Genomic DNA, 13045 nt, shown 5'->3' on the forward strand with positions numbered 1-13045 from the left:
GTGCCTGAAAAGAAACATGAAAAGTCTGCAGGTAAATTTTTAGTGAGTATAAAATGTGCCAGCAACTGGCATTGCCCTTAATGCTGTTTCGGGCTTGTAGCAGCATCTTCTATACAAAATACGCCCACCTGTTGAACATGAAGAGGAGGATAAATGGTACATTCACAAATAATATTACTTCCTGATTTACACAATGGTTATTAAATCTTAAATCTTAAATATTAAAGATATAATTTACACCTGTGTAAATAAATAACTGACTATATAATTAACATGCTTCCCAAAGACCTTTAAATAGATAATGAAGAACTGAGGTAAACGAATTAAATTAGTTACTGTTTAAAACCTGGTTAGTGTCATTTGACCCAGCGTTTTGTGTTTATTATTATGATCTTATGTTCCAGTTTATTCTGTGTATGTATTTGGGTTTAGACTTTTTAGTTGTTAGGGTTTTGGTTCTGTGCTCCCTCTGTTCCATATCTGTACCGTTTCTCTGAGTCCAGTCTGTGTATTTCCTGTTTTACTTTGAAGGTCCGCTCCTGATGTCAGTGTATTCAGCTTGTGTCCTCCCTGTCTCCTCGGATTAGGTTCAGCTGTATCTCCCTCCTGTGTGCTGTTTCCTCGTTTCCTCTGTGTGTATTTATAGGATGTGTCCTCTTGTGTGCGTTATTGGTCCGTCTGAGTTCCTCCGTGCTGTGTTACCTCCCTGCGTGTCTTCCTGCGGATTCAGTTTTGTTTTATTAGTTTTCCCAGTTCGGAGTCGTTCTTAGTTCTGTTTCTTGCCACCCTGGCTTTTAGTTGTATGTCACTCTGCTTCAATAGAGCATCTCACATCTCAGCCAGTGCCTGCGTTTTGGGTCCTTATCTCACCTCCACACGGCTTGCTTTCGCTAGCGTGACACAGTAAAAATGCAGTAAAAATGCCACTTTAATGCGTCATCCTCGTGCTTATTCAGAGGGATAAAAGACTTGTGCAAAAATGTTCAGTTATCAAGTTTAAGAAATCATGCCATGCGTAATTGTGCAAATTATTACGAAAAAATATAAACATTGAAGATTTACACAATGTAGGAAAAAGAAAGAAATTTAGATTTCCTACTAATCATTTGGGAAACGTGAAGACTTTAGACGCTACCGGAAAACTTTAGATCCTCCTACTCCGAGGGCATGGTGACGCTGTTTTCCAGTTAACTGATTGGTCAGTAGGTGACGAGTTCATTCCTTCTCTAATCCAGACCATAATTAGCGGTCATGAATTATGGTCAAGACGAAACCCAAGCAGAAGTCAGAAAGACTCCTGACCGTCTGACGACGAAAGAAAAGCGGGTGTCAGTAAGTCATGTAACTTTATTCAGTTTTTACAAATCACGTCTACGTGGCTACTAATTACCCGTAAACAGTGTTTATATCTTGTGTGTATAACTGTAATCCTGTTGCAGATTTTTTTCCATGTGCGCTCAAAGAGTAATGCTAACCCTTCGAGCTGTTTATAACTCACTGACTTCTCTGGGAGCTTTGTGACTAAATCTGCATACACACCATGAAGGATTTTAAACAAAAACCCTGAATAACTGCCACCATAGTTTTTGTTTTGTAGTTTTTAGGTAAAGTGAAGCTCAGTTAGATTTAAATAATCTTGCTTGGTGCATTGAAGAACTCACTGCCTGACTTCTTTGTACCAGAAACAATGGGATTAGCAATCTCTCTGTCAGAGGACAATACTTCCTTCTCTCTGGCTTTGCTCAAACAGCTGAGCAATAACAACAAGACGGGAAACATCTTTTTCTCCCCGTTCAGCATCTCTTCAGCCCTGGCTATGGTGATGCTGGGGGCCAGAGGCAACACAGCCACACAGATGTCAGAGGTACAGTACACATGCTCACACACTAACACTAAAATTATAGTGCAGAATAGTTATTGTAGTGGTACTCATTTAACACATGCAGGATGCTCTGGTGTTAATCTGGGCAGCTGCTGGAAACCACTGTGACCATTATAACTGTATAAATGACCCTGACTTGTCTCCAGTGTATCAGTGTGATATTATTATAGTCTGAAACCTAATGTGAGCGACTGAGCTGGTTAGACATGAGGGCACAGTAAGTCATACAAAAGTTATAATGTTGGACCCTTAAAAGATGTCAAATAAGCTAAACTCAAGTCAACATGACAACCTAAACGAGAAAGTAACTTCAGAGTAATGTGGAAAAATAAGAAACTGAAACCAAACCAGTTTTCTGAGATTTATTAACAGAAAGTTCAAATCTTTCCAACGGGATCAATGCTGCACAAACAGTCTTCCTACTAGCTTTGAGAAATACACAAAATAATAACAGCTCCACTGTGTGGATACAGTCTTTGTCTTTTCATCTGTAGTGAGCTCAGTTACCACAGTCATGTAGAGACCAGCCTGATAATGAAGACACAAAGTGAGCTTGAATACGGCTTACAGTTGTTTTTTTTATTTTCACAGACTCAGAAAGTTTTAAAAAGAAGTAACAGTTACATGCTGTTACTACACAGAGGTTAGGAGAGGGGAACACATACCAAGAAAAGTTGTTGTAAAATTAATTTCACTTTCTTTGTTGAGAAACTAAAGTTATTTCTGTGTCTCCTTTAGGCTGTGACACAGTAAGCTCCGTTTTTTGTTATTTGTGGCTTTTATTGGATAGTGAAGATGGAAACGCAGGGCTCATGTGAGCACTTATTGCTGATGTTAGGCTAAGTGAATCCAGATAACAGAAAGGTTCCCTGGGTATGTTGAAGAAGCTGGACACTCAGAGGAAACAAATAATAACAAATCATCTAACAACAAGTTAGTTTCTTTGTTTTAGATCCAGTCCAGAATTTTCTTCTGTGTCCTTCTTTGAATCCACTAATGTGTTTTGTCCACAGATCTTGCAAACCGAGGATTGTTGGGGTGATGTTCACAGCAGCTTCGCTCAACTTCTCACTGTACTCAACAGGCCAGATGCTCCATTTACCTTCAGTGTTGCTAACAGACTGTACAGAGAGAAGTCCTGCCCCTTTACTCAGGTCTGTTTCTTCTTCTTATGTAGAGTTTGATTCTTCATGAGCTCGTGTGTTTTGGAGTAAATGAGAGGCAGAGAGAGAAATGCTGTGAAATCTGTAGAGAAGGATGATGAGAGCAGCAGGTCAACATATAAGTAAGTAAAGTAGAAACTCTCAATGTACTCCTCTGGCTGCTCAGAATGACTGATCAGAGTCTGTAAATGTGTTAGTGATTTATATGAGATATGTGTGTTCATGTGGATATAACAGTCTTTTCTTATCATGTCAGCCTGAAGTAAATCAGAATCAGTGATGTCAGAGACTTTACTGGAGTGAATTTATAAATGTGTCGTCTGTGGTTTCAGGAATTCTTAATACAAAGCAAGAAACATTACAGAGCAGAGCTGGAGTCTGTGGACTTCAAGACCAGGTCTGAAGAAGTCAGGATTGATGTCAACCAGTGGGTGCAGCAACACACACCAGGTGGATCACATTTACACATGTACACACAATCACTTCCTCTAATGTCCAGTTCAAGTTCACATGTTTTTCATAAGCAGGACTCACTGCTCCTGCTAAGTCCCTCTAAGGTGAGGAGTGTGCACCTGTAAGGATACCATGAAAATACTGAATTTATTTTCTCCTTCTGGTGTTCAGAAGTGATGGTAGATGTACTTAACATAGTTTTGAAGAATGAAGAAGCTTTACAGACCTGTGACCAGGGTTTGTCAAAGGGCTCCTTCCACCGTTAATCCTGATTTAACCCACAGTGATTCAGGCAGTTTCAGCAGTGATCTCTGGATCCCAGAACCACCTTCCTCAGTGTCTGCACAGTCCTCTGTTCACTTGTTTCTTTTCAGCCAAACTCACTCACTGCCGCTTCTCATATTTTTTAATCTTCTTTTTATGTATCTTTTTATATTTTATCTTCAAACTCTTCCTGTCCCAATATCTTAGGTCAATATGAGTTCAGGTAGTTGAGTTTAATGAGTTTTGTGAAAGTTAGACTACAGCACAGCTTAAAATACCTTCAGATTTAAATATTAACTCTTTCCTTCTATGAAAAGCGTTTCTGGCTCCCTGCCTGTTTGTGCTGGCACAGCATTAATGGTAGTCTCATTCACTTCCAAGGTGGCTGCCAGGCACCAGAATACTTTGTTTACATCCAGATGTGTTGACCTTGACTGAAGCTCAACTCGAGTAAATGCCGAGCGTTGAGAATTATGAAGAAATATAGGGAGGAGCGCCATCTTGTGGAACATTAATGTAACTTTACCTGCTTATCTGATGTCCCTTGTTTACCTCATTCATCTTATCTCGTGTAGAAAAAGCAGGATTTATAAGTACTTCAATAATGAGTTGTTACATGTGTGCTGTAGTGATTAGCCAGAGTGGCTGTGCACACTTACTTGTTCTAAATATTCACATGTTGTGCTGATGAATAATATCTTCAGGTTTCACTAATAGTCAAAGAATATATTAAACAGCATTTGTAAAACTCATCATGTTTCTCTGGCCTACAAAGGCTGAAAGAGTGTGGGCTCCATCATGTTCTCGTAGATTTGTGGATAAAAACTTTGCTGCAGTCTTTGAAGCTTTACTTCTCAATGTTTACATTTGGTTTTACTTTGGTCACCAGGTAACATCACAGAGGTGGTGGATGAAGATGATTTGAATGAACTGACCAGGCTGGTGTTGTTCACTGCCACCCACTTCAAAGGCATCTGGATTAAAGATTTTGCGCGGTCTAAAACTTATGATGCTCAATTTTGGCTCAACAAGGTAAAAGTGCTCATCAAAACAGAACACTGACTATGAAAGTATAACCTTGTAAAGTCTATTGTCATTGCAGTATTGGTTGTTCAACATGGAAAGTTTCAATTAATGAGCAAATGTACAAGTAATATCTGTGAGCCAAAGTTTGGATTTCAGACTAATGTTAAGGATCGGTTTCAGTTTCTCTGCTCTGCATGATGTCAGAAAGATCAGCCCCTCTCTTTTTGTTAAAGAGGGACAGCCAATCAAAATGGCCTCAAGAGGAGGGAGCTTTAAAGATGAGGAGCCAAAATTATTAATATGAGACTGCATTAAGGCTCAGTGTGAGATAAATAAGATTTATTTGGGAGTGTATGACATACAAAGCTTCTTTACAAACTACTTTAATAAAAGTCATGAGAATACATCTGTGACTGGGAATGATTATTCATGACACACAGCTTCAAAGGCATTTTTTTGTCTCTTTCATTTTCAGAGTTATTTAATTCATTTTTGCATCCAAGAAATATTTCAATGAATATATTAAAAATGTTTTTAATTTCTTTTGTCTTCAGAACGACTCAAAGTCTGTGAAGATGATGAAACAGGAAAAAAACTTTGCGTGTACCTTCATCGAAGACGCAAACTGCAAGGTAACCATCATATTTATTATATTGATATAAATCACTGGAATAATCAGATTTCACTGAGAGACTGAGTGATTGTAATGTATATGTGTCAGTAGATTTATGTGCAGTAATGCTGGAAACTTTCTGCTGGACAGATTCTAGAGATGCCTTACCGTGGGGAGGAAGTGAGCATGCTCATCTTTTTACCTGCAGAGATAGAGGATGATACAACAGGACTGGAGAAGGTAGAACACTTACACACTCGGGATGTTCCTGGTGACTCATTTCATAGTCAACTAAACGAAGAAAACAAATCAGACTGACCGAATAGTCTAAAACTGACAAACACCCAGATATTAAGTCAAATTTGAAAACTGCTCGACGTCCAGAACTGTGTAAACAAAGTAATTTGAAACTTTTAATGACATTCTTGAATGAATCATGTCATCACATTTACACTACACGTTAAACTCCAAACAGACGACAAAGGAGAAAAACACTTCAAATATATTAACTATGATATGAAAACATGTTTCTACTAAAGATGCTCATTCATTACTGAAATATGAAAAAGTAACAACTGAAAAATGAATAAACTGCAGCTGAAAAGTGTGGCACATTGTGCCGTGCATCATGAATGACGGATGCCGTTCGAGAATTCATGACAATCACTTCAGTAAAAGTTTACATTTAAAATAACAAAACAATAAATCATCCATCAATTTTCTTGTGCTTATCTGATGTTGGGTAGCAGGGACAGCAGCCGAAGCAGAGAAGCCCAAACCTCCCTCTCTCCTCCAGCTTATCTGGGGAAATGTTAAGGTGTTTCCAGTCCGGCCAGTAGATTTATTCTCTCCAGCAGGTCACAGTGTATGCCTGGTGGGAACACCTTACACTGGAGGTGCCCCCTCAGCCGTCTCCTTTCAAGGAGCAGCAGCTCTACTCTGAGCCTTTTTTGAAAAACTGAACTCCTTTTAGAAAAAGCTATTTTCCGTCGGTTGCCGGTCCTATATTTTTTTCATCTTTAAGTAGCAATAATAGGTAAATAAATAAAATAATGTTAACAACAAGATCAGGCCAAGATTAACGAATTTATGGCGTTTCTCACCAACACTGCTCTATTTGGTGGCAGATGGCTGCATAACATTTAGGACACAAAAATGTACAATTTATTGGCAAATTTACTTTATCAATAAAATGTAAACAGTAAAACTGATTAAATAACTAGTGCATCTGATACTAACTAGTGACAATAGTAATGATTACTTGACTAGTTGTGCACATCCACCAATACACATAAACCACACACACATATCTAATCATTGATATTGTTTCCATCCCAGTTGGAGAAGGAGCTGACCTACGAGAAATTTGTGGCTTGGACTCATCCAGGCAAGATGCAAACATGTTATATTGATGTGAGGCTGCCTCGATTTACACTGGAGGAGACGTATGACCTGAACACAGTCCTGAGCAGCATGGGCATGGTGGACGCCTTTGATCACACAAAGTGTGACTTCTCTGGTGAGACATACGTTTGCAGTTTGTTGGTGTTTATGAACAGAGTGTAGAGCAACAATGCTCCAGCAGTGAAAGAGTTCTCCAAAAGACCATGGAGCTGCTTATTTCAGCAGATTGTTTGTCTTGTTTGATGATCCTACTACTGTGAGATTTTGAAAGCAGGATCTAAGCTTTGATGCTGGGTTTTGAATGGACTGGTGGACTTTTACATGACTTTTAATACTGTAATACTGACAGACAGTCAGGGAGGTGTTCTGGTTCATCCTGCCTAAACCAGCTGTACTCTCTGACACTAATCACTAATGACAGGCTGTTAAAGTGACATTATGAAGGTTTTTTTTTCATGGTTATTTTGCAGATATAACACTTTGACAGAATAGTTGAGAGGAAGAAAGGGAGAGGATGAGTTGAATGGCATGCAGGAAATTATCTGGAAACACTCAAACCCAGGCTCCTGCAGCACCTTTGGTATTTTAGTTGTCAGCTCAGTCAGATGATCTATATCACCACCCAGCAGATTTTAATTTGAAAAAATCCTCTCAGATAAAAAATTAAAATGCAACATTATGTTCATTTAAAATGTTCTCCTTTCACTTCTCTGTCACAGGCATGTCTGGGCGCAAAGATCTGGTACTTTCAAAAGTCATCCACAAGGCTTTTGTGGAGGTCCACGAGAAGGGAACTGAGGCTACATTTGTGGATATGCGTTGGGAGGAGTTACATTCACGCATGAGAAGGTGGGGCAATTTTCATTTAAAATCCTTCATCGCAGACCACCCCTTCCTCTTCTTCATCAGACATAACCCCACCATGAACATCCTGTTAGCTGGTCGGTTCTGCTGCCCTGTGTGAGCTCTGTGTCCTTTAGAGCAGCTCAGTGCCAGAAGTCTTTAGTGTTTAGTTGGAGAACCTTTCAAAATCACTGCACAACAGTGCTGTATTCATATTAATATACAGCTCTATACTATCATTTTTGTCTTTTGTTTGTTTGTTATATTTTGTATTTTTCTCATTACAAAACTTTCTCACCTTTAAATTTTATCCTTTCAGATGTTTGTACTGTACTCTTCAAATGTCCCATCTTATGATCAGAAATTTATGAAAGAGTGTTTAGTGGCTGTAATGAGACAAACTGCTGCATGATGTATAATTTATGTTTGAATCTTGATTTCTCATTGACCTCACACTGGCCAGTTAGGGACAACCATCGAGCCACATGTGGCCCACAGGACATACAATGCCTAATTCTGCAGTAGATGATGACCAGGAGACGGTATCTGTACTTTCTTGTCTCATTGTGGCAGGTTGTGAATTTCAATATACAGTAATTAGGCCTCAGTATATAGAAGTCATGACCACAAATAACTGAGCTCATGATGGAGCTGTGTCATGTCTTATATTGACATGGCTTTATACCAGCTCTGAATCAATAATGTGTCACGTTAAATCCTTGTTGCTTTGATTCCTCTCTCCTTGTCTCTTCCTTGCTTCATTTGTACAGATTTTACGCAGCAAATGTAGAAGTGATCCCTGTGAGCCAAAGCTCAGATTTCAGACTGCTCAAAAGGATCCGTTTTACTTTTTCTGCTCTTATCCCTGCGGGATATGTCAGAAAGAGCAGCTTTTACGTTAGGCTTAAAACTTTCCTTTTTGCTAAAGCATATAGTTAGCGCTGGATCAGGTAAACCTGAATCCTCCCTTAGTTATGCTGCAATAGGTGTAGGCTGCAGCTGGATTCCCATGATGCATTGAGTATTTCTTCTTCAGTCATATTTCTCACTCACTATGTGTTAACAGACCTCTCTGCATTGAGTCATACTTGTTATTAATCTCTGGCTCTCTTCCACAGCTTTCCTATGAGCATGCCAAAGTGTTTGCTCATAGGGGGTCATATGATTGTTGGGTTTTCTCTGTATGCATCATTGTAGGGTCTATCCTACAATATAAAGTGCCTTGAGGTGACTGTTGATGTTATTTGGCGCTGTATAAATAAAATTGAATTGAATCACTGGTGGAAGGGACTAATGTCAAGGAGAGGAGGCAAGGAAAGGAATCTAGGATGAACAATCTGATAAATTAAACTAAGGGAGATGTTTTCTGTTTCCTGCATTTTAAATAAAGTTTGTTGATAAATATAAACTCTTCACTGCATTATTTTTGGACAGTACGTCATGTTTTTTTGGAAATATGTTTGGTTCTGATTAAGTTTGTCCTCTTGTTATTTCACACAGACTGATGAACTTCATGTTCCTATTTGTGTATCTTAGGTTATTAAAATTCATATGATTTATACAATCACCTAAAACATATTATGGTAAATGAGTTGTTAAGCTAAAGAAGAGAAGAGCCACATCAGAAGACCCAGACTGTTCTGCACTGAGCTGTGGTGCAGTCCTCCAGAAACCAGGTTTTTGTTGTGTTTTTGCCACTATGTGTCACTCTTTTGGCTCTGGGCCCTAAATGTGCCACTCTGAGGAATTGTTGGACAAATACAACATGAAGAAAATGAGAAAAACTGACAGTACTTGTATTAAAATACTCACAATCATAAAATTAAATAAATATGACAAACAATTTCCCAACTGTTGCAGTAGAGTGCATGCCCCCCAAAAATTAGTGTCAAACATGCCAGAGGGGAGAGGCAGAGTTTCTCAGGAGTAAAGATGGATAGAAGTTCACTATTCTGCAAAAAACTGTCTACAAATTGTGGAAAACATTCAGAAAAAAATGTTATCAGTGTAAAATGGTGAAGAAGTCTTTTTCAGGGAAAGCTCTGCATATTTCAAGAAGTCACAGTTGAACTGAAGATATTACAACAGCATTGTTTCATCATAGAAGAGCCTGGATGCTGAACTGCCCTGCCTGAAACAAAAAATACCACAAAGAAGACTCAGGACTGGCTAAAAGAAAGTAGAAACTGTATTGACCTCAGTTAGACAGTGAGTGAGGATGAGACAGGCTCTGAATAAGATCAACACCAGTTCAGGTATAGCATTAGTAATAACAATGAGGTGAAGATGATTTGTCTGAAAGAAATTTAATGACATTGATATGTCCTAGCACCCATTCAGACTATTCAACTGTTTGTTAAAACAGGGAAATTGCAGGATTTTGAGTGTACAGACCACATTCAGCAGCTGGCTGGCCTCATGGTGGAACGAGTCAATACATATGAGCTCTAGGTGTCAGCTTGATGTAATACTTCCTATAGGTTCTCTGTCATGTGATGCTGGCTTTTCTTTATGCAGTAGAAATAGCCAGCATCTGCTGATTTATTCCTCAACCTCTCTCTTCATAAAAGGTCTGTATAAATGTTCTCTAACTAGGCTAAGAACTCTCTCAACCCCAACATGTCCAATATCATCGTGCAGGTGTGAGAGGACAGTTTGTTTGTACTACAAATGGCAGGCAGAACAAGTTGTTTTCCACCTGGAGTCTTTCTATGACGAAGGTCATTCTGCACATGCAGCCTGCTCCATTCTCATGACGGTTTAACTTATGGTCTTTTACGACCCTTTTCAAATGTCCTACATTCCTCATCAGTTTCAGTCTTTAAGCAAATAATGCACTAGATCTCCTTTTGGGGCTGTTCTAGTTTCCAAACAAACACACATACACAAAAAATGAACTTATATACATTTTTGATATGATCACTCTGTCAACATGACATCTGTAAGTATAAAATACTGTAGCAAGTATTTTATTTTGTTTGTAAAAAGGAGGATTTGCATTGAGAGATTTTAGTTTCCAAGCTCAGATCAAGTCAGATGCTCTGTCCTGCCAGTTTGCCCCTGAAGATGGAGCAACTTAACCTGAAAATATCCTCCCATCTAACAGTACCACTGGCGCCCTCTGCTGGGAGACAACAAGCCCTGCTAACAGAACCAGACACTGGAAACAGCCCCCAACTGCATAAATGTCCCCTCCTCACCTGTTGGTCATTCAATAGGCCCACCCTGAGGTGAGCAGGACAATAACTAACCTAGAGCTTTACTTTTATTGGACATCTTTAGAAAAGAAACCTGCACTTTCTGTGCCTGTAGTAAAAGCAGCTCTCAGCTATCTTCTGGTCTTTTCTAACGGCTTGCATTCCTCATAAAAATTAAGGAACTGTCTCCATGATAGACACATTCTCAGAACGTAGTGATAGAGCATGTTTTCAGACTCCAGATATCAGCCCCTCATGTTTCCTGCTCTGGAGCAGTCCAGCATCACCTGCAGAGAAGCTGCTGGGTTTGGAAGCAGAACAGGCAGCAAAATCATTGCCTGTCTGATTGAAGGAGGACCCCCACCTTGTCTTCTGAAGACGTTCCATCTCCAAGAAATTGGGCTCCTGCATGTTTCCAGTTTTTAAAGATGCTTCTGACTATTACACCATAGGAAATTATATGATGTAATCTGCACCAATAGACTCATTCCAATCAACTTTGAACTGGCCAATAGGTGGAGGCTTGACACCTGAAAGACAAAAAGAACACAAGAGCAAAGCCACATCTCTTGGCACGTAACACATCATGTGTCACTTTTGTAAGCTCTGAATCCCAAAGGTGCTGCTCTGACAAAATGCTCAAAAAGTACAACATGAAGAAAATAAAAGATTTCAACTCTAGCTGTATAAAAACAAAAACAATCATAAAATCAAACAAAACTGGATGAATTGTTTTCACATCAGCAGAGTGAAATTTTAATGTGTATTTAGGGAAGCATGGTGGTACAGTAGTTATTGTCATTTAGAATTCAAAGATTGATGCATAATGATAATTGGGAGGTGGATAGTAACACAACAAGTTAATTCTGACATGTATTACAGTTTTTTTCCACCAGATATTGTTATTGAATTTTCTGCATCCATTTGACAGAAGACAAATTGAACAATATGCTTTTCTCTTTTTGAAGAACGTAAAACAATATGAAACATACATTCCCACCTCATAATTACAAGAGTACCAGTAGGTATACAAAAAGAAAAAAAGGAAAGAAAAAAAAGGATCAAAGCTAATAATACAAATAGTAAATCCTGCAGTACAAGACAGCAGTTCCCAGTGTTGGGAAGGTTACTTTTAAAATGTATTCCATTACAGAATACATGCCCCAAAATGTATTCTGTAACGTATTCCGTTACGTTACTCAATGAGAGTAACGTATTCTGAATACTTTGGATTACTTAATATATTATCATGCATTTTACAACTATGTGAATGTACTATTGCTGTGATTTATTACTGTTACTGAAGGTTCGCGGCTCCGAACGGTAGTAAAGGGACCTCTGAATAATATGGGTTCGTGTCGGGCTCGTAGCCGAAAAATAGCTTTACTTTGTTGTCTGGGTCAACTCTGCTTGCGAGAGACAGAGAGAGGCGTTGAAAGGCTGCTCCAACGGAACATATTGTTTCGGAGGAAAACACGAACAAAGCGTACAGAGTTTTAATAGTGTACTTACAGCTGGGCTCGTCAGGCACTCTTCTTGGCTGCAGTGGTTATTATTATATTTACATGCTTCCAGCTCCCGTTTTTGCTCGATGACAGCTCGTACTTTTCCTTTTTCTACCTCCCTCGCTCACAGACACATAACGGGTATGGCAGTCCATTCTCCTTGCAGCACGGACTACACTGCCCATGATGCTATATTCTGCATTCTGCCTATTAGCTTAGCACAACAACAGCAACAACAAAAAGGCTCTCTCTCACCCAGGAAACACGCAGAGCGAGAGCGTCACCCTGTAACCATAGCAACCGTAACGCTGCCGCCTGGAACTACTGTCAAACAAAACCAAAACAGTCCTGACCCGCCACAATATGAAACAGGGAAGTACCGCCGTGTAATCCATTTATTTCAACAAAGTAACTGTATTCTAAATACCACCTTTTTAAACGGTAACTGTAACGGAATACAGTTACTCATATTTTGTATTTTAAATACGTAACGGCGGTACATGTATTCCGTTACTCCCCAACACTGGCAGTTCCTGAGTGGACAAGAGAGATGTGCAGAGTTTCAGAACCCACACCCCTACACAAATGAAAAACACAAACAAAATGAGTGGTCAGCTTAGTTGTTGAAATAAGTCAAATCCGTAAGAAAAAAGAAATATGTATAAAGTAGATGAATAAATGCCATCATAAAGTGC

General features: G+C 39.1%; 1 protein-coding gene across 1 annotated transcript; it reads left to right on the forward strand.

The window, feature by feature from the left end:
• Positions 1 to 331: 331 nt before the first annotated feature.
• Positions 332 to 9881, forward strand: LOC146511011 (leukocyte elastase inhibitor-like). Its single transcript, XM_085172524.1, has 9 exons — positions 332 to 1332; positions 1683 to 1864; positions 2821 to 3036; positions 3378 to 3495; positions 4652 to 4794; positions 5343 to 5420; positions 5552 to 5641; positions 6740 to 6920; positions 7525 to 9881. Exons 2-9 carry the CDS (start codon positions 1688 to 1690, stop codon positions 7767 to 7769), a joined length of 1248 nt encoding a protein of 415 aa, XP_085028650.1. The 5' UTR covers positions 332 to 1332; positions 1683 to 1687; the 3' UTR covers positions 7770 to 9881.
• The last annotated feature ends 3164 nt before the right edge of the window (positions 9882 to 13045 follow it).

This window comes from Neolamprologus multifasciatus, chromosome 9, assembly GCF_963576455.1.
Source record: "Neolamprologus multifasciatus chromosome 9, fNeoMul1.2, whole genome shotgun sequence".
NCBI classification, from domain to species: domain Eukaryota; kingdom Metazoa; phylum Chordata; class Actinopteri; order Cichliformes; family Cichlidae; genus Neolamprologus; species Neolamprologus multifasciatus.

Coding starts and splice junctions, on each gene's coding strand:
- LOC146511011 (XM_085172524.1), top strand. CDS start 1,688: ATGGGATTAGCAATCTCTCTGTCAGAGGACAATACTTCCTTCTCTCTG. Junction 4,795..5,342: donor CTCAATTTTGGCTCAACAAG/GTAAAAGTGCTC, acceptor TTTTGTCTTCAG/AACGACTCAAAGTCTGTGAA. Junction 5,642..6,739: donor ATACAACAGGACTGGAGAAG/GTAGAACACTTA, acceptor TTTCCATCCCAG/TTGGAGAAGGAGCTGACCTA.